The sequence below is a fragment of the Orbicella franksi genome, chromosome 14 (assembly GCF_964199315.1).
Source record: "Orbicella franksi chromosome 14, jaOrbFran1.1, whole genome shotgun sequence".
NCBI classification, from domain to species: domain Eukaryota; kingdom Metazoa; phylum Cnidaria; class Anthozoa; order Scleractinia; family Merulinidae; genus Orbicella; species Orbicella franksi.
Window position 1 is genome coordinate 22,446,081 of NC_138158.1, and position 27,243 is coordinate 22,473,323.

Sequence of the window (27,243 nt, forward strand, 5' to 3'; positions counted from 1 at the left end):
TTGTCTTAATTATGTAGGATTAGGTATTACGTAGGATTTTATTAATTTATAATTTTAGATAGTGCAGGTACACATCAGGACTTAACGTCTTGCCAATTTTGATCTCCAACCTGCTTTATCAAATAAATTATGTATGTATGTATGTATGTATGTATGTATGTATGTATGTATGTATGTATGTATGTGTGTGTGTGTGTGTGTGTGTGTGTGTGTGTGTATGTATGTATGTATGTAGGCAATTTCAAGAGATTATGATCCTGACTTCATATCATACGCTTATGGTTATGTCGGTGTTATGTTCAGTGAGAACATGGTTGACGTGAGCATAACGCGATCACTGATTGGCTGAAAGTCTTTCGTTTATGCTTATGCTTATGCCAACCATGTTCCCACTGGCCATAACAGCGACATAAGCATAACCATTAAGCATTAGAACGCAAGGTTTTGATATTCTTATGCCTATGTTTATGCTCACATATGTCCGGCCGGCGCCGACCCTGCTAGAACCTAAGCTTCTTATGATTATAATTATGCTTATGATTGCGTCGCAAGTGAGGACCGGGCTGTTTACGAATCGTACCCGTTTGGATGTATTGGACAACCCTCTCTCTTATCGGTGTTTGTTTCGTCTATCGTGTTTGATACATCACTTGACGCGTTTAATCTGATCAATGTTTAACAGTTCGACCAGACAACCCACCGGCCCCAGCTCATGGCAGCGTCGACTGCTTCTCGTGGGATTACCAAGTGTGTGTGATCGCGTGTGATAAAGGATATCTACCGCAAAGACCACATGCTCTATCCTACCTGTACAATCACACCGCTGACCAGTGGATTTCTTACCCTCCAGGATACGAATATCCCTGGGCTGACTGTGTCAAGATTTGCGAAGACTAAGCAGGTGAGCAGAGAGCAGTTAATTCTAGCGAGGATCAGAGGAAGACACCGCGTTGATGTTTTGTTGTTGACCTCGGTAATTACAATTTATCACCTCCCCACACCTCTCCACGACGTATTTCTACCTGTTATTGGATTTTTTGGCGTAAGAATAAAGCTTATGCGCAGAAATAAGGGTGCTCACAACACCACGCCAGCGAACACTGCTTCTAAATTTTTCTTTAAATTTGTCTGGTCCGGAAAAGATCTCTTCGCGAGCAAGGCTTAACGTTGTCTCCGTCTCCGTAATCATTTTTACTCACTGAAGATGAATGATTGGCCGAGATGCTTCATCGTTGTCTCCGTTAGAAAGCGCGTTTCGAGGTACATCCAGACGAGCGTTCATCGCTACGAACTCAGTGGCTCCAAACTTGAAACTTGGATTATTTAGAAAAGTATGTAGCAAACAGTCTAATTGCCTCATCCTAACGTTTACCGGGGGGTACTCTAAAACAATTTTAAGGGGGGAGGCTCCGACCCTTTCCCATTTGTAAACCATTTTGACAGAAAAGCTACCTCTTTCGTATACATTTTAGTGAAAAAAGGTACCCCCTTCACATATCTACACTGCATCCTTTTCTAAGCCCTTGAAATGAAGCTAATGAACAATATTACGGGAGATCGTCGAACATGACAAGAAAAGATGTTAGTCAAAAAACAAGTATTATTTGTTCAGCTCTTGTTCTGACGAGAGTCAAGATACTCCGATTTTCCTACCCTTTTATATACCTCAACTTGTGAAATTCCTACCCGTTTATATACCTGAAGCCTGAGAAAGGAACCCCTTTCGGGCGGCGCCTCTCTAAATGGGCCATGATAGGGAGTACCTCCCCCCAGGAGGGACGTTTGTACATTTACAGGGCAACAATTTACCCTGAAGTTTTTGCCGGCTTGCCGTTACCAACGCTGCATGCACTCTAACAAGCTGAACACCTTGCACGGGGCAACAGTAACACGAGGCATAATAGTTTTTCTGTGTGTTTCATTTTCTCCACAGATCCCACGTAAAACTCAAGCAATGATACGAAAGATGAAAACGATGCCAGAACACATGAAAATAAAAGCGGGATATAAAATGAAACACATAATAAATTCCGTAAATGGTAGATAAGAAAGAAAAGCTGTAATGAACTATATTGTGTATATAGTGTTGTTACTTATCCTAGCAAAGAGAGCAAATTCAAAATTTCGCAGCGCACGACTTCCTGAGTTCCGCTAGAGGGAGGGGGAAGGGGATGGAGGAAGGACTTGTTTGAGATTTAAATTTTTCAACATGTTTCCCCGCCCCTTCAGTTTCACCTAGGAGTCTCCCCGGGCCACAACACTGACTGATTGCAAAACTGATTCCGCGATCTGGGAGCAAAAAGTAAAGCGTCTATTTATAAGGCTGTTGTGTGAGAGAGTTTTTCGCGGATTTGAAGAATTTAAGACCAAGAACTAGTACCACCGAACGCAAAATGTTATTCCAAGAACAGAAAACAGATCGTTACCATTACTGATTGCACCTTTTAAAGATAAAAACCAACCTTTTCATACTGACAAATGTAGTATGCAGTTTTGATCGTTGTTATTGTTCATCTTTACACTTTTGCGAACTTATCTTACGTGGGTTAACGCTGATGCAGCAAGTAATAATTTCCAGCTTTTTAGCTTTTTTCCTCAGAAAGACAGCCAAACTAAATTCAACTATGTACTGTTACTGAGTCCTACTAATCTAAGGAAGTCTGAGATGTTGTAAAATAAGTTTTAACAGCATGTTTCCTAATTTTCAGCTGTTTTTCCCCCATTGTATCATTCTTCTTGTCTAGTGTTATTTCTGTCCAGTAATCAATTTTTCTCTTTTTTGACGAGCTGCTTCTTTAAATATTAAACATTATTTCTCTTACTGTTAAGTGTTCTTCTGTGATCCCTTGTTATTCCCTTTAACATTGAGTGTCATATGTCTGAGCAACATTTCGATAAAACTTTTTAAGTTGTTGGAGAAATTGTTTGCTCAGGATGTCACTTTAAATTGCCATTAACTGGTTCCTTTGTTTTCAAGTGGTTTCAAGTGGTCACGTTGTGTCTTTTACTAAGCTAACAACTTAAACAACTTAAAAACCGTGAATTGGTGAAAGTTTTTGTAGTCTCTTGGTCTAAAAATGAAAACTTGTTGTTGATCTTTATAAATTCCCTGGCTAGTCTTTGTGGGTTCAAACTTATATATTGATTAAGAATTCGTCATTTTTGGCTTCACAGATTCTTTTCATTATTTAGTTTAGTGGCTTACGCTAGTCAAATACATCTAAGTATGCTACTATTTGAGAGATGTACTGGCGCCGGAAAGTCTGGGCATTTACAAAAGCTATCGATTCCATGTTTTGTACCGAGTTACATAATTAGGGCATTTAGAGGAGAAATTGCCCAGATCGAAGTTAGCCGTTGTCCACAGAGACCAGATCTACTGTATAATGAACATTTTAGGTAGGTTATCGCGTCTTAGTAACGGGAAGCGTTTGTTAACGTGACTACGCCAGTACTGTAAGTTATATTTGTAACTTGTTTAGCAGAGGACGACTGAGAAATGCGTACACAAAGATTTATAACTCACTTGCACAGCCATTGTTCCACTTGTTAGACCTTTTGTTTGCTGACGTTCTCCTTGCCACTGCCGTTGCACTTTGCTTAAGCCCCCCCATTCTTTCGATATGACCCTCCCGCCCTGCTCAAAAGACATATGTAACCATGGTAGGTGTTTTGCATTTGAAACCCCCATAGACTGGACGTCTAGAATGCTGTATATCCTGCCGACCAATGCGAACCTCTGATACAATCCAAGTTTTCACGATTGGCGTTACCATTTGGTGGGGCCTTAACTTTTAGGTAAAACGAGGCTGCCAGATCAGAATTCACCAGTAATTTAGAAACTGACTCATGCAAAGCTTAAGATAAAAGCAAGATGAAGAAGTTCAAGACAATGCTATTTTGCTCAAGCATTAATTTTCATTGGTTTCAAGTTACCAGAATATCGAGAAACGCGAAGCTCGGCGTAAGTTCGAGCGGAAGAGATTCATTTTTGTAAAACTGAGGGTATTTCTTTAGACTGGAGGAAGAGTTTTTCACCTACTGTGGGTCAGCGTAGATTGCGAATTACATAATGACGAAAATTACCATGGCCTTCTACAACCCGGCTGCTGTTATAAGTTAAAGTTTCAGATTGCGTACGGTTACTTTTCTTCTTCAAATCTTATGCCACCTCTGGTCTTGCAAATCGCGGGACACATCCTGTACGCTGACCAAGCTCGAGGTCTATTCCAATAAACTAATGACGGAACTCATAGCCTCTTTTTGGCGCACATAGCCTCTCCTTGGCGCTCATAGCCTCTGTTTTCAAAAGGTTAGCTAGACCCAGGTTCCATTCATGTGTTTAAGAATTTTTCCGTTTCTTGTCTCAGTCATTTTAAAACGTTCAAGTTGTTTGCGATGTTTAAGTCGCAGTTGTTGATACGTTAACGTAAATCGTTGATAAAACTCCTCTACTATTTGCTGTAGTTCTAATTTCGCCTTGATGTATTCCTTTGTGTGTCTTCTCGTTGTCACTAGAAACATTTGATAAAAAAGAAATAACGTTTCTTAGTCAGTGGAATAAACATCGTCATTAAAAATTGGGTCATTGGATAATACACTCGAGAGTTTTCGTTGGCTTAGCCATCATGGATCATGACCCATTACACCATGCTCTACAAATGTGGTAAGCGTACGCGTATTCTTTTTGGGACGTTTTTATTTTTATTTTAGTTTAGTTTTCTATATTTTGGGGGCGTTTTTAGAAAAACAATTATTCCACTCGCACTTGTTGAATAGGAGATGATTATAGCCAACGAGGCGCGTAGCGTCTCGTTGGCTATCTACCATCTCGTATCCAAGCGGTGTCTTATTCGTGTTCACGTTAGATGTCCTAATTCCACCAAAATAGCACAACATGACAAAAGCTTATCTTTGGCTTAATCTTAGAATTTTATGGCAATACCTTGGATCTCGTATCTACGTTTCTGCATTCCTTTATACCACGAGTGATAGACCATGCCCATAAATACAGCCACGCAGAGAAGAGCCAGCAAAACAAAGATAGTCACGCGATAGATAGCTGTGCTTGGATCCAGGAGAGGTATCTCGTTTGATTGTATAGATTGTATATTTTGGTTTGGGATCTCCTAAACAACAACAATAACAGCAACAGGGTAAAATGGGTAAAACATAAAAAAATGGGACAGACTTGGAAAAACGGGTCACACTTGTAAAAATAACTCACACTTGGAAAAATGTATCATCGGTCATACTTGAAAAAATGGGTCAAACTTAGAAAAATAGGGCACAGGAAAGATGGGTCACACTTTGAAAAAAATGGGTAATATTTGGAAAAAAGTGCCACTACTGGAAAAATGTGACGTTTGAAAAAATTGAACTTACTGCGAAAAAAGGGGACACACTTAAAAAAGCTCGACACTTGGAAAAATGCGTCACACTGGGAAAATAGGGTCAAACATGGAAAAAAGTGTAAGAATTGAAAAAATGGGTCAGACTTGGAAAAACGGGTCACTATTGGACAAATGGGTCACATTTGGAAAAATGTTTCGCATGTCAAAAAATGGGCAAACTTGAAAAAATGAGTCACACGTGGAAAAATGGGTCACTCTTGGAAAAAAGACCACACTTGGAAAGGTCGAAATTGTAAAAATGGGTCAAAATTGGAAAAAGTCACACTTAGAAAAAACGGGGTCACACTTGTAAAAAAGGATCACATCTTGATAAAATGTCACACTTCAAAAAATGGGTCACACTTGGAAAAATAGGTCATATTTATAAAAGTGGGTCACACTTGGAAAAATGGGTCACACTTGAAAAAAAAGGGTCCACTTGAAAAAAAAAGAATCACACTTGGGAAAATAGGTCACACTTACAAAAGTGGGCCACACTTGTTAAAAATGGTAACACTTCGAAAAACGGGCCAAATTTGAAAAATGGAGTTACATTAGAAAAAAGTATCACACTCGAAAAAATAAGTCACACTTGGAAAAAAATCACACTTGGGAAAATGGGTCACACTTTGAAAAATGGCTCAAACTTGGAAAAAAAATCACCGTTGGGAAAATGGGTCACATTTGGAAAAATAACTTAGACTTAAAAAGTGAATCACACTTGCAAAACTGGGTCTTATCCGGAAAAGGGATCAAACTTAAAGAAAATGAGACAGACTTAAAAAAAATTGGTTCCCACTAGGAAAAACGGGTCACACTTTGAAAAATGGATCACAGTAAGAAAAATGGGTCACACTTGTTGAAATAAGACACATTTGTAACAAAAACAAAAAGAGCAACAACAACAATGAAAACAACAACAAAGAACAACAACGACAGCGGCAAAAGAACAACAACAACAGCACCAAAAAAGAACAAGAACAAAAAGAGCAAGAAGAAGAAGACCAACAACAGCGGGAACAACAAAGTTAACAACAAGAGCAAGAGGAAAAGAATGAAGCTAAGAGGAGCAGAAGGGAGGGGAGGGCAAAAGGTGAAGCGATAAAGTCCGACTACAAATTCTAATGAGTCTACAGCCTTTTGTTGTTAAATTCTCCTTAGAGTGTTTGCTTAAATGGATATTTTTGCCTTTTGTAAACAACAAAACACCGTCACAACGGACAAGCTTTACCCACCTTGTTGTTGTCTTGGTTTGTTTTCTGCAGTATTTCCGTGACAACCACGGTGCTCTTGTTCCCGATGTAATCCCGAAAATGCTGTTCAAGCTTTGCTGCATTGCCGCTGACCACCACCCCAGAGGTGAATTCAAAGGGAATTATTTGACTGACCACTATCCAGGTGACGTTAAACAGGTCATTCCTGTAATGTGCTGTGTATAGATCCACTAAGATTCCATCAACTTCGCCATACCTTAAGGCATTAACAAGCCTCTCAAGGGTGGGGAAGATGCTGCCTTTGCAAGAAAAATAACCCTCTTAGGAAGTGGCATTGCACAAGATGTTTCAACAGCATCTAAAACACTTTCAACTCATATTTGTATGTTAAAATGTTGTCTTTGTTTTCGGAGTTTGATTTTTTCTGAGGTTCAAATAGGTTTTAAAAATCATACGTTTCTGTCAGTTTTCAGCCGGTCTTCTCTGGGAAGTAGTGATATAAAAATGAATGTGGCGGACTCGTATTCATTACTCTGCTTCGCAATTGTGCTTGGAGACAAATTGCGAGCAACTTAAAACTGAAATGGGTGATTAAAGGAGCTCAGTCGCGGTATTCTGAGTTATTTTGGCCTCCTACAAAATTACATTTAAATTAAAGGAAACCTTAAAATAGAAAAACACCAAAGACATAACAATAAACTATAAAGAAACAAGGATGGTTAAGGATGGGGAAGATCAACTCGGATTGCAAACGTCGAATATGAAAAATTAAGGCCAAACTTTTCAAGATGCGCAAACCATATTATCGTCCCTTTAACCCCTTGCCAGATTACCAATGATAGCTAATTCACTCTTATTTACTTCAAGTTGATGATCATTACACAGAAAAAGCGGACATGGGATAGTCAATGACTTACTGTCTCCTGCTTTGGATATGAATCTGATGAGAAGGTCATATTCCGGATACTGAGCGAGTGATCCCACCTGTACAAGAATAGCGAAATCGTCGGTAACTATTGATACCATGCGCATTTATGCAAAACAAAGCGAGCAAAAATGAATAATTATTAATTAATAATAATAATAATAATAATAACAACAACAACAACAACAGGGCGGCTTTCACTTGACTGTCATAAAGTATTTGGTTTTGCACTTTCCGCGCTGCACGATCAGGTTAAAAATATCGCGCCACTTTTCATCCAATCAGAATTAAAACCAAAACCAATCATGACGCGTTCGCAAACGTTTTCCCGCGCTTCGCGTCAGCTACATGTAATTACTTCGAATCTTGATTGGTTCACAGGATTGTCTGAGTCCTTTGTGATTGGGTAGAGTGATTACCTTGGTTTTGGTTTCACGACACTCAGTTGAAAACTGCTCTAATAAGTACAGTCCATCATTTAAGTCAAAATACGATCAAACTTCAGTCAACTGTTATTCTCACTTTCGAATCAATAGAGCATTCCTTTTTCTTTCACTGAGCAAAAGGTCATCCCCTGTTCACCGGTCATAATGAACAAAGCATTTGAGTAAGCCTAGAGAGACACTTCAGTCTTGAGAACAAAGAAAGAATTCTCTAAGAAGCTGCGAATAGAACTGCTCACCTTCTTTCCTCGGGCTACATGCAATTGCTTGTCGAGAATGCGCACAGACATGGAGGAAGTGATGGTGCTTATGAGAAGAGAGGACAACACTATCCCGGTCAAAAACCACAAAATGGCGATTGAACGACCCAGAATTGTCTTCGGGTATCTGTCTCCATACCTAGCAGAATAAACAAGCAATAACTGATAACATGTTCAAAAAATATTCAAATGTTCAAATGCTCTTGTTTATAGTGGTCAACGCGCTTAGCTACACCTAGCTAGTTCACAGGCATGCTATTTAAACGGAAAGAAACAAATATATCAACTAAACATAATAGGTTTAAAAATCGCGACTGGCGGGAGGCAGACCAGTTGGCTATTTACAAGCATGACTGAGGAGTTGAACTAGGGTCTACCAAGAAACAACTTCAGTTAAGTGGTCAGAGCGGGACCTGAACCCGCAACCTCCGGATTTCAAGTCCGGCGCCCTAACCACTCGGCTACGCTGCTTCCTAAATCAAACTTAAAGTGCACCTAACCCCCAAATTTTTTTTCGCTAAAACAAATCTAGACTTTATTTGAAGCATTTGGGCGAAGAAATTTTTGAATTTGGTTGAATCCTCGATTTTCTATGCCCTTTCAAAGTCGCGATTAAGTGTTTCACGACCGCGTTTTAGAGAGTCTGGGGCGGCGGTACCTGATGACGTCTACCCAGGAACCAAACACAATAGCGCCTCAGTCAACTCACTGTATTTGCTCGAGAAAAAAGAATGCAAAACTAATCGTTCCGATGTATTTTGGGACTAAAACGTCCAAGTTTTGTCTCAGAATCATTTCTTTTTCGTCACTGGAGTCAGAGTTAAGTTTCGATTCGGAAGGCTCCGAAATAAACTTCGATCGAGCACGTTCGACAACTCTGAACTCACTGCTTAGAGCTTTGAGAGCAATTTACAATATTTCAAGCGACGACGGGGAAGGCGTCTTTGCGGACGAGCTGCTTGTATATTAGGAATGGAAAGCTAGATACGAAGTGGAGGAGCAGGCAAACGAACAGCAGGAAAGAAAACTCAAGGACTGCTTTGGATGGTAATTTCGTCAACTAAACATAAGATTCCCACGCGTGTTTATAGCCCGTTTACATTTGTCCTTACCGAGAATGTATTTTGTCAAGGTTCTGTTAAATCCAGTTTGTGTTTTACTTTCAGTTGAATGCTTCATGTTTATAAGAGCGACGTACGTGTTGCAGTTTTCGAGACTTGATGACCTCCAAAACATTGGCTTCGATCGATTGAAAATCGTATTGTTTGGACCTGTATTTTTGAAGCTGCGGGAAGCAAGGCGGAAGGAAACATTTCATACAATTACCGATTTCACATTGTCACACGTTTTAAGTCGTAACTCCAAATAACCAATGTAAATTGTTCTCAAAGTTTGCAGTGAAATTCGTCGGATAAGCGAAAAGGGTGTGTTCCCTAAGCGGTCCGCAGATAATGTTATGCGGTCATATTTTCGACGCTATTGCACAGAATCTTTGTCACACTGCTGATTTCCAAACCTTCGAAAAACTCTGTGAGTCTAACAATTTTGTTATCATGTAATTCTAGAGGATTAATCTTCGACTTTCATCTAAATCGAAAGAGAAATAAGTGTTGGTTAGCGGCGTACAGTTGCGATCTATTTACATATCAGTATAACGCTTCTTGATCATGACCGGATCACACAACTTTGCCGGTTATTTTATAAATACTGCGGAATTGGAAGATATAGGTTGTCGGTGGTATTTCTACAAATTGCTGGTTAGCTTTAAGCAGAAAATTTATGAAAATAGCGTTCGAAAGTCTGCGGAACAAATTCCAGTGAGAGTTCTTCAATGGTTCTCACAGATTCAGTTCGCTTGTTTCGGTTCGACAAAATCAACCATTGTTTACGTCTTTATTGCACCATTAGCCGATCATCGTCAGTAAATTGTACAGTATATCTTTCTTTAAATCTGGAATATTGCTGCAACAGCCGATAGCACCTCTGGAAGGCGTTTCTGCGCACTTTTCGAATGTGTATTGCACCATCCTGAAGGAAATGAGAGGAAATGAGATATCCAACCTTCCTGGGTAGACGTCACAAGAGCCGCTGGACCCATTCTCCTCAAACTCGGTCGTGAAACAAAATGGCGGTGTTTTGGAGCTATTTTCGAGATTTCGTCGTGGCACAGAAAATCGAGGATTTAACGGAATCCAAAAATTTTTTCGCAGAACTATTTCAAATAATAAGTAGATTCGTTCTAGCGAAAAAAAATTTTTGGGGTTAGGTGCACTTTAACAAAGCAGGGAAAACTGATTGTGTCAAACGACCGAGAAGATTTTGAGGGTAAGAAAGCAAATGAGACTTAAGTAAAGTTCTTCTTACCCCACTGTTGTCATGGTAACAAATGACCACCAAATGCCTTCCACTACTCCTTTATGAAACCGATAGGTGTTGAATTGCTGACCATTAGATTCAGATTCCTGAAGAAGCAAAAACAGTTATAAAGTAAGTCTCAAGGCGTGGATCTCTGGATATAAGAAAAATGAAGCATCTACTTCAACTTCCACATAAAATTTAACTTTATTTTTAAGCCTGACTTTGCATCATTTGCCTGTGGTACATTACGTTCTACTTGGAGAACATACCAATCTGAAAAAACAATATCAATTTTAACCTCTTAGAGCTCTACAAAACAATAAGAAGCAATTATTTTATAAATCTAAGAATTTGAATTATAATTAAAGTTCTGAGTACCTCAAATAAATTCCTAGCAGAGGCAAGGCGACCCAGGAATTTAGACATTTAAGAGTTCCAATTTAGATGTAGTTGGCCGAGCAAGAAGCGCATGCGCACATCCACGCGCATGAGCACTCCCACTGTCGTACGCTCGCACGCACGCATGCTCAAAGATTCACTGCTCAACAAACCACGCCTCCCTCAGTTCACTCACCGCAAACCAAATGACAACCCCAATTAAGACCGCCAACACTATGCTAACTGCAAAGATGGGCCAGCCCGCCAACACAGAATGCCCCACATCTCGGGCATATCCTGAAGGTGTCTTCTTCCTCGTCATCAAGGCCACGCCAGGCACGGTTATGAGTGGGACATAAGGGTGGAAGCCCCTGTAGGTTGTCTTCCCAATTGCTGACCTGACTGGGAAACGGAAGTCAACCTTAAAGCGGAGATCCGGTTCTTTGATACTTTTCGTTGTGTCGACGGTGTAACTTATGTTCCACGTCTTGTAGTTGTAACACGTGCCACAAGATTCTTGAAGCATGTGCGCGAGGAGTTCTGGGATTAGACCACGAGGCTTACTGCGGCCTTGGATGACGTATGGGGGACTGGGAACCCAGTTGGCAAACATAAGGTGTGGACAGCGACAAGTTTCTAGAACAAAGAAAGGTAAAAATTGAACCAAATGATGAGCAACTGCGAATCTGCATGGATGAATCCCTCACAGATTTAGTAGCTACAATATCGTCTCTTAGAGATATTATTCTAAAAACAACGACGATAAAATTAAAAATATTTTATTTTTAATACTACGCTCTAGCATAGTAGAGTGTAAAGGACTGGCTTTACAAACAAGATTATAAGCCATAAAAACTGCCCTATTTTACCTTTCATTGCAGCGCTAATTAACACTTTTAGTTTTCTCTAATACGTTTGTCTCTGCCAGAAATCTGGCAAAGAAGTAGTTTCTTGCATAGTGTTTCCTGTCCCATGTTGAAGTCCTCTTTATTCACATATCTGTCCCAATTCAAAGGATGTGTAGAGCGGAAGCGCTTTTCATACACAGTCTTACATTAAAAGGGAATTAAATATAAAAGTGAAGAATGATAAATCGTTATATACTTGCAAAAATGACTTTCTTGTTTTCCATCTTGTCATCTTTCATAACAGGTTTCACAGTAATCTCATAAGTACTGTATGTTGCCAGATCTTTCAATGACACATGTTGCGACGTTGCGCTCACGTTCACGGAATACTGGGACGAGTTGGTGACATTTTGGCCAGCCATGCTGATTGCTTCGTAAGTCACGTGATAATGCGTTAATTGTTTCAAGACCCCGTCACGTGGTTTGTCCCATGTGATTGTGATGTCGGTTGGGCTGCCGTGATTGATGGCTTTCATTTTAGGAAACAAAGTTTCTGCAGTTGAAAAGTGAAGATGTTAACATGGCTACGAAACATAGAGCCGTTGAGACAGAGGAGAAAAATTTTACTTTGGCGCAACACTGCTTGCTAGAGAATGATTAATTTTACTATCTTTACAAATATAGAATTATACGAATTATACGATTTTATTTCTCAGTTTGCTCTTTAGTTTTAGGTTCAATTGTGAAGATATATCAAACACCCCAAAGTTCGTCATATTCAACTCTCTTCTCGGTGCTTGGAAATGTGGTCAAACACGTTATTTCGTGCTTGATAAACAGTAGAACCCTGGTAACTCGAACTCTGAAGAGAAACGAAAAACAGTTCTAGTTAGCGGGGTTCGAGCTATCGGGGTCGATTGAATATCCAACTTGCCATGTTAATAATTGATAGTTTACTGATTTTTCAGCACTTCAGTATACAGTGATAGCTAAAGGCACCGCACCCAGTATGACTCATAAGATCGGGAAATGACTGTCAAATATGTGAACGGTCGGTTGCACTAATGAAAATCAAATTGCTGTGGTGTTAGTTTTGAGTGTTTTTACCGATTACAGGACAAGAAAAGCTAATGGGATGGCATCCCTGGTGAGTTACATGAACCAGAATTCGAGTTATTGGGGTAAATTTTTAACAGGGGAAACAAAATTTAGTTCGAGTTAGCGGGGAATTTCGAGTTATCCGTGTTTGAGTTAACCGAGTTAAAATGACTGAAAAGTGAGGTCAAATCCAAGGATAATAGGACTTGGTTGAGTTAGCGGGGAATTTCGAGTTATCCGAGTTCGAGTTACCGGGGTTCTACTGTATTACTTAAAATTAGTAAGTAATAACTCTGGGTTAAGGCTCTTACTCTCAGACCAAGTCCACCCCTCAATACAGTCACTCCTCTTTCCATCTCCCTTGCTTGTGAACGCCAGAAGTCTCACACAGAATCTTGAGGCTGCCTCTGATTCCCTCAGCACTGTCATAGTCTGATTGACATGCGCAGTCTCAACTGACACCTCTGTTGCGTCATCCATGTTTTCAAGTAATATCTTGTATCCAATAACAATCCCATTCACGTGATCTAGAGGTACTGGTTGCCAGGTAACAGAGAATGACGTGGAATTTATCGGTGAGGTTAATATGTTAACCGGCGCTCGGCTGGGGACTATGAGAGAAAGACGTTTAATCAGTTATTTCGTTAACCTACTGAACATCTTCATTGAATCTTCGCGTGCTTTTTATGGTGCATGTAATTCAGTTGAATTAAAAAAGATGGTGTAAAGTTTTTTCACTAGGTAATTTTCACTCATTAAACTGATTTGAGTTTTTCAAATCTTGTTTTCAAGTGCTACGAAAATTTCCAAGGAAGGCAATTTATCATGTGATTATCATGATTAAACGCCTCATGCTGATAAATAAATAAGACGAGAACGGGAGGAAAACTAATCTGCCAGCCTTGTTACAAATGGGTTAATTAATATTCGTGTCAGTTCACTGGCGCACAGTTTCTGAATGCTTACAGAGCAGTGACGAAATGTGATTAGACTCGATTTTTTTCCTTTAGCTTGTCTTGAAAGACTGTTTTTGGATATCATCATATTTTTCACTCCATGTTTAGACCAAATCGGGTTACATTGTTACCGAACGATCATAATCACAACAGGAACAAAGGAAGTTCAATGGGCCATGTGTGTTACCATTATATCTACATCTACACCACTGTTTGATCTTACCACCTTCCTCTGTGAGTATAAATTCACACGAGCTTTCTGGTCCATCTCCTTTTCCTGTGAATCCCAACATCCTGATGCAATACCACGTAAAAGGTATTACGTCTCGGACTACAAAATACACATTGTCGTCCACTACAATTGCGAAGCGTTGCCATTGGTCAGAGTCTATATCACGTGGCTCTTTTAAATGGCCAATTGCGCTCATAGTCCTGAACGTCAGCCTGAATCCGAGGACAATACCGTTCTGCTTTTGATCCGGAATCGGTTTCCATCTCACGGTGATAGCAAAATGGTCTGTGGTTTCTACACTGATATTCTGCGGTGGCAGGTCTGGAACTTAAGGCATCAAAGAAATTCTTTTAGTTGTATAATTGCAAGGGTGATTAGCTTATAAATTTTCGAACGAAAAAACCCGTAACATGCTTCAATTTCGGATCTTAACAGATCATTCGCGTTGTCACAAAATTTCAAATATATTTCCCCATCTCAATTCTCAATTTTCCAAGTCAATCCAGTTCCGCTGCACTGAAACTTGCCGAGCAATGTCCTGTGATGTCGTTGTAAAACGAGAGACATTTGAATTGAAAACTTAAAGAGTGCCTCAACTGTTTCGACTGACTCACCCTCAAATAAGTACTTTTCAATATTTAATTTTGTTTCTTTGTGCCAAAGATCATCCTTGCTCTGTGCATTGACAGTCGGCTTGAATATTCAAGTTATCCAGCACGCTATTAAATTACCTTATCTCGAAAACTGCCAGGTTCGTTTATCCCCTTGGCTCGGTTTTAAACACATATCTGTTCCCTAGGTTATTGTAATTTTCTTCGCAAATGTGTATTAAGTGTCAAGAGTAAATAAAGCATTGTTGTTGTTGTTATCTCTACTGTGCATATTTTAAAATGTCAGGGGAGGTTTTTGTTTGACTAATTAGTCTATGTGGACGGAAATAGAGGAGGTATTTTTGAAATCGAAGAAGAGTACGCCTTTCTCAAGACATCTGAAATAAATCAAGTTGTCTTACCATCATCCTCTGTAACAAATTCATGGCAGTCTTCTGCCCAAGTGCTTGCCAAAACAGTTAACGGTTCCACCGTCACACAGTAGTTAGTGAATGTGTGTAAACCATCAAAAAATATTGAGCTGACGTTTGTGTTCACCAGTGTTACTCGACTGGTGTCTCTCTCGGACTTAAGGTTGACTCTGTACCCAGTGAAATCAAACACAGATTCAGTTCTTTTGAGTGGTTGCCATCTTATCACTGCTGTCGAAGTTGTTACATTGTAGGCATCCACATATAAAGAGGGAGCTTCCTCTAAGATCAAGAAGATATATTTAGCTTGCAAGAAAAAAAAATGTGTCGTAACTTTTCTTTTCTTTGTTTTTAAGAGACTATTGGAAAATATTGTCAGAGCAGTGGAAGACTTTTTTTGTGTAATTGATGTATTACCGGCTGGTCCTGCGCATTCTCAGTTTTAAACTGTCGCTGCTCTCTAAATGGACTTAGATCCAAGTCTAGCTAACTACCTTGCACTATGACCCATCATGATCAATACTGCAATAAACCTCAAGATACGATACTACGTACATCATTGCTAAGAAAGACAAACAACAAATTAGTAATAACTAACCAAAAAAAGGGCAAAGATTAGTATGGGCTATCGATGACGAAATATAAATATCTGGAGGAAATTCTTTTTCCGGATCGGATGTAACCTTCGTGACAGCAAGCCCTATTACAGAGTTCTTCATACTGGTTTTCATACTGTGTTTGCCTGTATTCTGTAGGAAAATATTGAACAACGCAGTCTCCACAGTCATAAGCACGCTATGCATAGAAGGAGCTGTAGGTGAGCAGTTATAATTTTTTTTACGAATTTACTTATTAAACTTACTGTTTGTGCCTTCATGCTCGACGCATGCGCCATTAATAGGGTCCTCTTTTGTAGTGATAAGTGTTTTCAGTCCCCCGCCACAAGTGACGCCACAGCGTCTTAGTAGAACACAAGTGGTCTGGACCGAGGAGCCTGCGGAAATATATGACAGAAAACTACTTATGATACATGTCGGCATCTGAATGTGTCATGCGTTCTTGATATCTAAGGCAAAAAAATTTTTCTGATAAAATCATTGTTGTCTAAGAAAAATGTCAATCTCCTTATTGAGACATTAAGAAAGCTTTGAGCTTCGCAAAAGCAAATCAGATTTGACTCAAAGTCTACGACATATGCATTTTCTGAAGGACCTTTCCATTCGCCATCGCTATTTATCTTGCTTTTTCTGTAAGAAGTTGGATAAAACATCATTTACATAGTTGTACTGAGTATAGTTATCATTACCTGGCGAATAAAGAAACAAGTATTCTTTGTCCAATGACTTTGTAGTGTTTGATCCGGGAAATTTGACGTGAATACGCACGTGATCATTTTCAACGTAGTTACAGTGTAAGGCCTCTATGTAATACAACTTTCCCCGCTCCAGTTGTTGGAAACAAGATGTTTGATCTGGATATCTGATTAAAAGAAAAAGAAAAAAAGATTGTCAAAACACACAAAGATGTTTTCCATTACCGAGCCGAACGTCCTCCAAAGAATGGAAAAATTTGAGAAGAACAATACTAAGTCGTTTGTCTGATCTTGTTGAAACTAGACTAGACCAGTCCAAAGTGGCGTAGCCTAGCCTGACGTACACTAGTCTAGACTAGTATGACCTAGTCTAGTCGAGTATATTCTAATTTAACCTAATCTATTCTAGCCTAATCTATTCCAGCCTAGTCTAGTCTAGCCTAGTCTAGTCTAGTCAACCCTAGGTTTTACTACCAAGTCTAGTCTAGTCTACTCTAGGAAAGCAGAGCTCGTCTTAATTAGCAAAATCTCTTTTCCACAGTGTAAATTCAAGACATGCGCCGTTTACCTGTCCCACTGGTCGTACCCAGTCCGGTGCTGCTGATCAATCCGGATGAGTTCTTTCTTGTTCCTAGGCTTCTCGTCAACACTTAAATAGAATGCACACTCAGAGTCACAGGTGGCGTGGAAGCCGTAGTTTCCACTCTTGGGAGGAATAAAGTAAGCTTGCAGTCTCTGCCCATAAAAATTGTCGTCGTTTTTCGGCGGTGTGAACGTGGGGATGGTTTGTACTGTTGTTGGAGAGTTGGGAAATCTTGGGTCTAACGTCAGATGCGTTAGGAACCAACCTCCATTGAGCCCTCTCCAAATTTCCCGTCTGACTCCACGATACTCTGTTTTGTGATGGAAACAATAAAAGAGCGACATCGAAAACACTTGTTTCACAATTTTAAAAATAAAGCCACCCTTTTGAAATGCTGTTTTTATCTCTAAGAACTATATAGTGAGGCCTTGGGACTTCAGGTGCTTAGAGTGAAATAACGAAATTTTTGAATTCTACGAGAAGATTAGAACGAATAAATCTTATGGATCCCTCAAGTTCTCCTTTACAAACTCTCTCTGCGAGCTGCTTGCGTTGCCCTTATTCCAACATTATTTCATAAACATGGAAAATTCCTTGCCAACTAAGTTGTGGATAAGCGTATTGTTTCTTGATATTTTCTTAAGGTTCCAGTCTATCGGGGCTACACAACCAAAACACAATTTTCAAACGCTCTTAAATTTTGGTCGCTGGCTTGTGGTGCACTTCAATTTTATTTATTAACGTGAAAGACTACTCACAAACTTAGTTGTGAATGACAATATTCTTTCGATATTCTTTTACTTTGGAAAACAAATAGCCATATCTTTTTAACCAAATAGCAATTTCCTAAGATACTGTACTTGTGAATTTTCGTCGCTATGCGGTGCAAAATTTTCATTTGAAAGGTAATAAGTGAAATATCATAGCCTTAGTACTCTGAACAAATAAACAAACATATAACAATTTTTTACCTTCAGGGATGCAGGAAGAGAAATCCGCAATCGTCAGCTGAGTTGCAGTAATCAGGAAAATACACTGAAAAAACAAAAATGCAACTTATTAAAAGAGTTTCCATCCTGAAGAAAGTATTGAGACCTGCGCTTTTCTTACTTGCAACTTCAACGCTGGCATTTACGCTGATCAACGTTGACTTCGTAATTTAAAAATCGGAACTAAAAATGCTGGAATTAAAAATCTATATTTTTCGGAAATTTCATACAAGGCTAAAAATGAGAAAGAAAAATTGTTATAACACTAAAGGCTTTTGAGTTATTGTCGTGATATATTTCTCTCTAATGTCTGTCTGACCAGGCACTGAGAAAGATCACATCTGGGCTATCGAATGCAATTATCTATAGGCGGATATCTCGTGTAAAGTTCGTCATTATTTTAGGGTTGAATCAAACCGGCAGGATTTTTCCTTTTGAACAATTGCAATTGTCAGTTCTCAAAATGTCACGTCAAGAAATCAATATAAAAAATTATCCAGATGTCTATATTCAAGCCCACTTCCTATGAGCAAAATTAAATTTCATTTTAGAGCCTTTTGTGCTTTCTGAACAAAGGAATATTTATTGTACTTATTGTTAGACTCCGCATTGATAAAATATAAAAGGCATGAAAATTCCAGCAGGGTGAGACCTTCTTTTTCTCAATCAAGAACAGACTCTTGCTAAGCCCAAAATTACCAAACCATTTTTGTAATTACTAAAAGTAAAGAGTAGACATTTGTGCTGTCGTGTTTTATGCTTTTATTGACATGAGATAGAAAATTTCAATTAAATCAATATGTATATCGCGCAAAAAATCTCAAGATTTCTGTCCCATTAGTTTTTGAACTGCATTTCCTTTATTGTTGACTGATTTTTCTGCGATTGTATAAGAGAAAGCTTCCTCGACCTACGTTTATTTGTCTAAAACAAAGATCGGTTCCGGCAATGTTCCATTTACAGAATTTACTCAGTTATTACTTACACGATAAGAATATTTTTCAACCTAGCCCAGATATAAATAGTGAAATTAAGACACTAATTGACAGGTTTTATATTTTCAAAGCAACGTTGCCGAATATTATTAGGTAAGTCTGCGAACCTTACAAATTTCTGGACAAAAAGTCCGATTTCCAGTGTAAGCGAGGCTTGTCAGACGATAAATTCGAAGTAAGACATACACGTATTTCTTCTCTTTTACTCCTCCGAAATTTTCCGAGTGGACGATGAATCTCCGAGAGTTGTTTAAAGCTTTCCGAAGAGCCATGCACATTGTCGAAGATTCCCGATCATTTTCTAATAAAACTCGTTATTCCGTTTTGGACAGAAGGAAACAAACAACAATTAAATTAAAACTTTATTCCTCTTCCGGAAAGCTGTCAATACCTTATGTCAGACATATTTAACTTGGTTCAAGCAAATATGAAATAGCGTGTGCATTTTATTAGTTTTATTTCATCGCCATAGCGAAATCTATGTTTTAATACTTTCCGAGCAATTTGCGTGACCTACTTACAGACGTCAATGCATTAAAATATTCTTAATGGTAATTTTGATTGGACGGCAAATATCAGAAGAAAAACAAGAAAAGTAGACACAATTTCCTTCTATAAATGTCAATGTTTCATCTCGTATTTGCAATATGTCTGAATTAGTTTTGATAGTGATGTTTGAAGTTACAAAACATCAATATCCGAACAAATGATAAATTGCGGGAGTAATTTCAATTTTTATCTACAGTCCATTAAAGATTCTATTACTTTTTTCCAAGTTTGAACAGTAAACAAAGATAAAAATTAATATTCCGGTCTGGTAGAATATTTATGCTAACGATTTTCCATTTCCGGAAAAAAAGTCAACTTTTGCAGTCATGTTTGCTAACAGTGTGTGCGTTTCATTTTGGACTTTCGTCGAAGCCTTACATTCAGTAACTTACTTGTTTTTTGGGTGGATCTCAGCCACATTTAGGTCATTTTAGAAGAAAAAAAACTCGCTAGGAAAGGAAACCAACTGCATAGACTCAAAAGAGCGATCGTTTCTGACGTCAATGTTTACATTTTTCCTCATTAACACACGACTTTGCACAGAGAAGGTATCACTCTAGATACAAATTGACTTGAAACAATTAAAGAGCTTGTGAAGTTTAGCTACTGGTGAAAGTTTTGGCTCTTTGGGTGTAAGATTTAGAAAGAAATGAGCTTTCATAAACTGCAAAATTTCTGAGTGGCAAAAGCCCTAATGCCGGGTTATGCATTCTTTGTAAAATTTTGAGTTTTTAAACCCGTGTCGTGCAAAAAATATTGAATATCTCGGACTCAAATTTTTCTTTTAACGTTCAGAACTGATATTTTTGTAGCTTGATCAGAAACTGAATCGCTTATGCTAATGAAGAAAATGTAGAAAAAAACAAAAGATTCCCGGCCCATAGAAACACAAAGCCAGGTCAAGCTGTTGAAGTAATTAATGATGCCATGAGTAACGAGAATTTACAATTTGATAATCGAAATAAACGGCTTACTCTCCTATATTATAATCGCAGCATTTTCTAAATTAAGTGAAGTAAATAAATGGCACTCGAGAAAGTTTGGGAAAACTCGAAAAAGCTGTAGAAACACTCGCCTGCGCTTCGTGTTCCAACTGCATTTCTCGTTCTCCCAAACTTTCACTTGTGTTTCTATAACGGGATGAATCTCACAGCAAACATGAAGGGAACTAACCGAGAATGGAGCATCATGAAATTATGCGGATAATCTTTTCAAGTTCGACGTTTATAATTCGTCCTAATTGATCTTCTTCAATCTCAATCGATTAACACCTGTGCGTACTACTTTTTGTGTTCAGTAAGCTTGTATTATATGGTTCCTTAGAATTAGACGAAAATGAATGTTAAAAGTATTTCAGCGGCGAATAATATGAATTTTGCACAATTTTTAGTTCAACAAATTGCAACTATCAAAACAAGTTTTAACGAGGTGGGACGTGCTCGTCAAGATAACTTCTTCTTCCAATGCTCTCTCCTTATGTTCTACGCTTTTTTTTAACTTACTCAATGCTTAATTATTTCAATATTAGAATTTGCACCTTACTCATATTGTAAACAATAGTTTGATGAGGTTTTATTTCTGAAAAATCTAGAATAATAATTAATTATAATAATATCACGGAAGATGTATGGATGAGTGATAGTGGAATTTTCTTATACATTTTCATACATCCAGTTGCAACAAGAGACTCTTGGTTGAAAGTAAACATAAAAAATTGTCATTTTTGCAACAACGTCTTTTAAAATTGTTTTTCAGAATTGTGAATCCATCCAACTCATCCACCATTTTTTATCCGTAAAACTTTTTTGCAATTCTTAATTATCCCTATTTTGTTTAACTTATAGACAATTACCTGCACACTCAGAAAAGAGAAAAGATGTCTAATAACTGACATGGATACCAGCCTCGGAATAAAAGCTGTATAGAAAAGCAGTCCCACCGCTTTTCTATTCAGTGGTGCTGTAATGATTTGTTGATTTTGTTGTTGTTGTCATTGATGATAGTTATTAGGGCTAATGAAAGTAAACTTCGATTATAATTGAAAGAACAGCAGACTGGAGCATTGTTATAACCAGACAAGATAGGACAAGGCTCAGGAAAATGTCCAGCTTTGCCTGGAGGCTTTTATTCCCGCACTAAAAGTTCGATATCAGATGTAACTGAATTTCTTGATTTATATTATAGTGTTAACGTAGGTAACATTGAAGATTTTCAAACAATTTAAACATTTCAACATATTCATAAATAAATAATTAATAGACGTTCTAAATATTTTAGCTGTATGCGTCAAGCCAGCACGCGTAAGTATTTTTCTATACTATTATTTCACTTGAATTCTCCTGAAGCTCAGAAACCTAATTAATGAGATAATAGCGTTGTCGAACAGCAGTCGACAAATAACAAGACCCCATTAGACAGGAAGACGTATTTACCGATGATATAGCACGAAGATGCAAATAAATTCCAATATAAAACACTTGAAGATGTCAGCACTTCTCACGTTTTTAATCTTCTCACACGTTTTCTACTTGCACAATAATCAAGATTCTGGCAAAAAATTTCTTTCTTGAAAAGTGCTTGTTATGTGTTAAACAGTAAACGCTAATATTTTTCTTTTCCATAACATTAAAGAAACATTTGTACAGTTTTCAATACGTGACTGTTCATCATACTACGTGTTGTTTTACGAATATTCATCGCAGTGGAATATAATTAACACATTTGTCTGAAAAACCTCGGCGACTTTCTTTCCAATATTTTAACTTAAATGTTGTTTCTTTAATTACTCAGTACCGATCTAGTTAGAGGTATCTAAACGTTAATTTGAAAAAATCATTTTTGTTCAGTCGAACATCAAAGTGAAATTTTGTTTTTTGGCTTGTTAAGATTAAAAGGAAATGAAGTTATTCATAAGAAGCCGAGTAATCAGGACAACGGGTGTTTTTAATGAAAGAAGTTTTGAGTTCGCTGTCAAATCAAGATTGGGCTTTGAAAAAAAGGTGAAATAACAATGCACTCGATGCAAAGAAAGGATGATTGATGAATATTTTCCGCTATTTGCCGCCAACAGCGAGTTTAGAACAATTCTATTGAAATTTCCATGCTTTCTTGTTTTAGATAATTAGAGAGATATTTGCTAATTCTTTTACCAGTGGCAATATCAACGTAACAAATCTCCCTAGTGATATTCACACAATTCTTTCAGTTAAAGGTTGGGAAAACTGAGTGAGAAGAACGTAAGGTCTGTTAGAGGGTTAAAGTGACTCCTTCGCTCGCTCCGCGTTGTTTTTTAACAAAGTCGTAAAAACATTGCCAACGCACATTGTTCTTTGCAACCCAGGATGACCATTTATTAATCCAAAACATTCATTACACATGACCTATTTTTTTTCTTTTTGCCAATAAAGACGCTGTATTCTTGTTTTTGGTTTCATGTTAACGGCGTGTTTATGAATATTTCCACTCCCTTAGTCTAGAGCATTGTGATTATTTGGTGAAACAAAACTATAAAATATTCAAATACAAAACCTCGAGTCATGTTCGTTATTTCACTCGTACAAAAGTAAATAAGTCAACAGTGGATAAAGACATCAGCCGATCAGTACGTAACCGTTGTCGCCCGGTCGATATCAGCTTTATTTCATCGCTTGGATTCCTGCAGACTACGATACAACTCATTAAGGATGACAGGGTCTTAGTAATAATTTTCATAGGCATTTACGGACGGAAAATATTTTTCAGCTAGCATATGCCCAGGAAGTATATATCAGAGTTACGCAAAATACTGGTGGAATATTTCCTACGAAAACAATTCTATTTTAACACAGACGTGTACTCACCACCAAAATGCCAAAGGCCTGCGCGCAACACATCGCATTACAGCCAGGTCAAGACGCAGCTATCTTAACTTCTCATTTATAAAACGGTGATCAATACCTTAGTAGCCGGCTCTGCATGAATGTATTCTGTTGAATTAATTCACCCCAAGTCGTAAGTGTTTCTTTGATCTGATTGGTTCTCGTGATTGTCCGCAGCAGGCTTACAAGAGTTCCTCTCTTGTTCCGCTGTTATTCAACTTCGTTCTTATTTATTTATGCGCCGCTTTGGGTTTTCAGTGAAATTTAATTTCCGTCCTGGCATTGAGCGAAAGGAAAACTACTTTGGCTCGTCAGTTGTTATTTACAAAAGAGTCACCAGTCAAAATGGAACGATTTTAACTTTAATTTGATCAAATGTTTCATGTATCTTCACAAATTGACCAGCCAAAAAAACACATGAATTTTTCAACGGACAAAGCGAGCAAAGAATATTCTGATGCCAATGTATCCCTCCGCTTAAAATTTGTCGTTGTTGTGTGCAATATGAAAGGGAGAGAAAAACAAACTTCCAGTTAAGACGGCTTCCTATGTTTTTCGTGTCAAATAACCACTCGATTTTGTTTGGAAAATACCTTTTGTCTTTAAACAATGGATGTTCTTTAAGCCCGCTGCACAAAATTATATCAATCAATTTACCTCTCGCAGCAGCAGACGCAGTTTCAATTTTATTCACTTACTGAGAGTGTGGTAACGAAAATGCGGTTAAAATCCATTAAACAATCAATTTTAAAGATAATTTTCAAACTTGAATTTAGAGCCTTCAAAGGAAAATTCACAGCACCGTTTTGTGATAACGTGATAGCTCAAGGCAATGTTGAGCAAATATCACCTGTTTTAAAATTAGCATTTCGTTTGATCACCAACATTATTGATTCATTTTGACACAGTTCTGAAAAGAAAAATGGCTTCACAGCCTATTAATCCTCATAACTGTGATTCTAAGCTTTGTTTCAAAGTAACTTTTGAGAATTTAGTTGCACATCAACACATTGTCCCCTAGTTGATGTTTTTTTTTTTATCTCAGCACTAAACTTGACAATGCAATGCAGTGAGGTGACAGTGGATTTGGATGAGGGCGCTTGGAATTTCTAACTGATTAATGCTTCACTATGCCAAACTGCCGTCTGTAAATTAATTTTATTACTCAACTCAACTTAGCGAAGAGCTAATACATTAGAAACGAATACACCAAAATATCCAATGGTATTTATACTCTAGGAAACCGGTTTAGCAGGTTATCTATAGTCGTTCTCCGCTTCCTACTCTCGTTAACCATACTCAATTACTGGGGAAATCGTCATTAAATCCGACAAAGTTCTTTGTCGTTTGCTTGTTCACTTTTTTGGCCTTGACGGTGTACAAAACGCAATTGTTGTTTACTACTGACTGAGGAATAAACCAATAGAAACGTTTTGGTTACGTAATTAATGCACAGCGTATGAGCACAAAACAAAAGATTGTGTGCGGTCGAAGACCTTCTAACATAAATCTTGGCATCTTTGTTTGCTATAACCATCCCCCCTCTATTAACTACAGTGGAACCTTCGAACCTCCAAGGGAAACGTAAATAAGTTCGAAAAATCAAAGAGTTCGAGAAATCGGGGGTAAACTTACAGTGTTCGACTGAGGAGAGGGAACGACTTTTGGTTCGAGTTATCGGGTGGTTAGAAAAAATGAGGGTTCGAGAAATCGGGATTTTACTGTATGTTTTAAGTGGGCATGACAGACAGTCAATATTTTAGGAACAACAAACGTCAGATGGTCTATTGCATGCTTTTTAGCGTGAAGTATCGCTTTCCATTTACATTCATGATTCACAGTATAAATCACTGTCCTATAGTCTGTATTTCAACCGTCTTCTCGAGTCGCACAAACCGCAAGAGACGACTGAAATTCAAGCAATCGTTCGCCGGGTTTTTGCTATAGTTGCAAAATACTGCAAGACTCTAAAAATATACCGGGATACCACACACTGAATTGTATCTAAAGAAATATATGTATCGAGAAACTGTCAACACTAAGAGCACAAAGCACTTGAATATATAATTAAGGCCGATTGCCAAGTTCATTGGCAAACCTTAAAATCTTTCCTTCAAATCTTATCTGCTTTCTACTCCACATGTAAAAGAATCTGGTCTATCCTTCTTGATGTTCTCAAGGGCACGTGGTATATGACTCTCGCGAAGCTAAGCTAAGCTTTTGTCACGATATCTCAACTCATTTGTTTACCGGATATAACTTTCTTTTTCAACGAAAAGAAACTTGAAATAATAATTTAGGGGAAACTATAAATCATATTAACAGAACAAAGATAAGAAAGATTGAAACTTAGATCACAAAATTAAGTGTAAGTCGCATGACAGAATTTGATAGCATTGTAGATAAGCTGACACACTACAAAGTAGTATTTCCGTACACTCGGAAAATTTGCAAAAGGGATGAAAATAAAGAGGGCGTAAAGTACAGCAACACATCTTATTTAATTTCTTTCCTTAAGTGAGATTTAAAGTTTAATATTCCAACGAAAAAAAGAAAGACTATCTGAATTGCTTCATAACCACAACAGACACAAATAATAAATTTCTATGTATTTACAAGTTTTCTTTTTACTAGTTGTTTTACGGTTTATTATATGGATTTCCTGTGAGTTAGGTGAGTTTTTTAAATTTCATTTTAATTTTTATTTTATTTATTCTGTAATACTGTTACTTATAGTCTGGAGGCGCGGTGGCCTCAAGGTTAGTGCGCTCGACTTCGACGTCTCCGGATCGAGTAATCCGGGTTCGAGCCCTGGCTGGGGACATTGCATTGTAGTCTTGGGCAAGACACTACTCTTACAGTGCCTCTCTCAGCTCCACCCAGGTGTAGAAATGGGTACCGGCGAGCCTAATGCTGGGGGTAACCTTGCGATGGACTAGCATCCCACCCAGGGGGGAGTTTGAAATACTCCTAGTCGCTTCATGCTACAGAAACCAGAGATAAGCTCCGGTCTGATGGGTCACTTGGCTCGTATGCAGACTTAACCTATCACTTATAGTTATCTCATATACCACTTAAAAAATGTCACTTACTTTTGTTTCCTGCTCTAGCATTACTTCTATTTGTCTCTAATATTTGTTACATCTGTTCCCACAGAACCACATTACATTACCTACATATGTCTCATACTGATTAGTTAACTATTTACAACACATTACTTACATTTAATTTTTCTTCTTCAGATGGGCCAGATATGATACCAAACAGTTTTCTTCAGTTGGTGGAGTAAGTTTTGTCTTGTTAGTAGCATTAAACCCAGTTTATTACATTGTTTATAATCGCCTTTGCAAATTGGCAGTTAGTAAAAGTATGTTCAATTGAGTCTTGCTTTTCACAGTAAAAGATATCCGTTTGAGCGAGGTGAGATAAAATAACCCTTCACTGACCTTCTTTTGCATGCAGTATATTTGCTTGACCAGAGGGCGTCAGATTCAAGATTCAGATTAACCCCCCCTCCCTCCCTCCCCACGAATGATATTTGAAAATTGTCTTTAAAATGCACAAGGCTTTAGGCGAGTGTAATTTGAAAGAATTTTCAAATATCATAAGTAGTGTAAATCCTTAAGTGCTCGAACTTTCATACGATTACTCATTATATGACTGGGAAAATTACGAACGCGCGAGCGTTAATTTACACTACAGAGCGAAATAATTATTAACGATTAAACTGGCCTACTCACAGCCAATCACAATGAAGTAATTTTGTCAGTCGAATAACATTGTATTTTATCTGATTGCTAATCAGTTCAATTTAACATGCATGCATTTTCTT

The 27,243-nt window shown here is 38.1% G+C and overlaps 1 protein-coding gene across 2 annotated transcripts; it reads right to left on the reverse strand.

The window, feature by feature from the left end:
- Positions 1-2,962: 2,962 nt before the first annotated feature.
- LOC145467083 (uncharacterized) lies at positions 2,963-23,472 on the reverse strand. Of its 2 annotated transcripts, none has more exons than XM_081450604.1 (16): positions 23,394-23,472; positions 17,993-18,056; positions 17,007-17,331; positions 16,433-16,605; positions 15,989-16,120; positions 15,118-15,408; positions 14,097-14,432; positions 13,229-13,528; positions 12,076-12,372; positions 11,168-11,607; positions 10,600-10,697; positions 8,215-8,374; positions 7,525-7,591; positions 6,629-6,906; positions 4,946-5,129; positions 2,963-4,514 (listed from the first exon to the last, which is right to left on the reverse strand). In XM_081450604.1, exons 1-16 carry the CDS (start codon positions 23,424-23,426, stop codon positions 4,318-4,320), a joined length of 3,375 nt encoding a protein of 1,124 aa, XP_081306730.1. In that variant the 5' UTR covers positions 23,427-23,472; the 3' UTR covers positions 2,963-4,317. The 2 variants fall into 2 exon arrangements, with proteins under 2 accessions (XP_081306730.1, XP_081306731.1); XM_081450605.1 differs by lacking the exon at positions 23,394-23,472 and adding an exon at positions 18,132-18,944.
- Between the last annotated feature and the right edge of the window lie 3,771 nt (positions 23,473-27,243).

What these genes read in the sequence shown, in the direction of transcription:
- LOC145467083 (XM_081450604.1), bottom strand. Translation starts at nt 23,426, where the DNA reads ATGTGTTGCGCGCAGGCCTTTGGCATTTTGGTG. An exon ending in CTTGTTTCTTTATTCGCCAG is followed by an intron (nt 16,121 to 16,432) that starts GTAATGATAACT and finishes ATATTTCCGCAG; the next exon opens with GCTCCTCGGTCCAGACCACT. An exon ending in CATATCCAAAGCAGGAGACA is followed by an intron (nt 6,907 to 7,524) that starts GTAAGTCATTGA and finishes TTTCTTGCAAAG; the next exon opens with GCAGCATCTTCCCCACCCTT.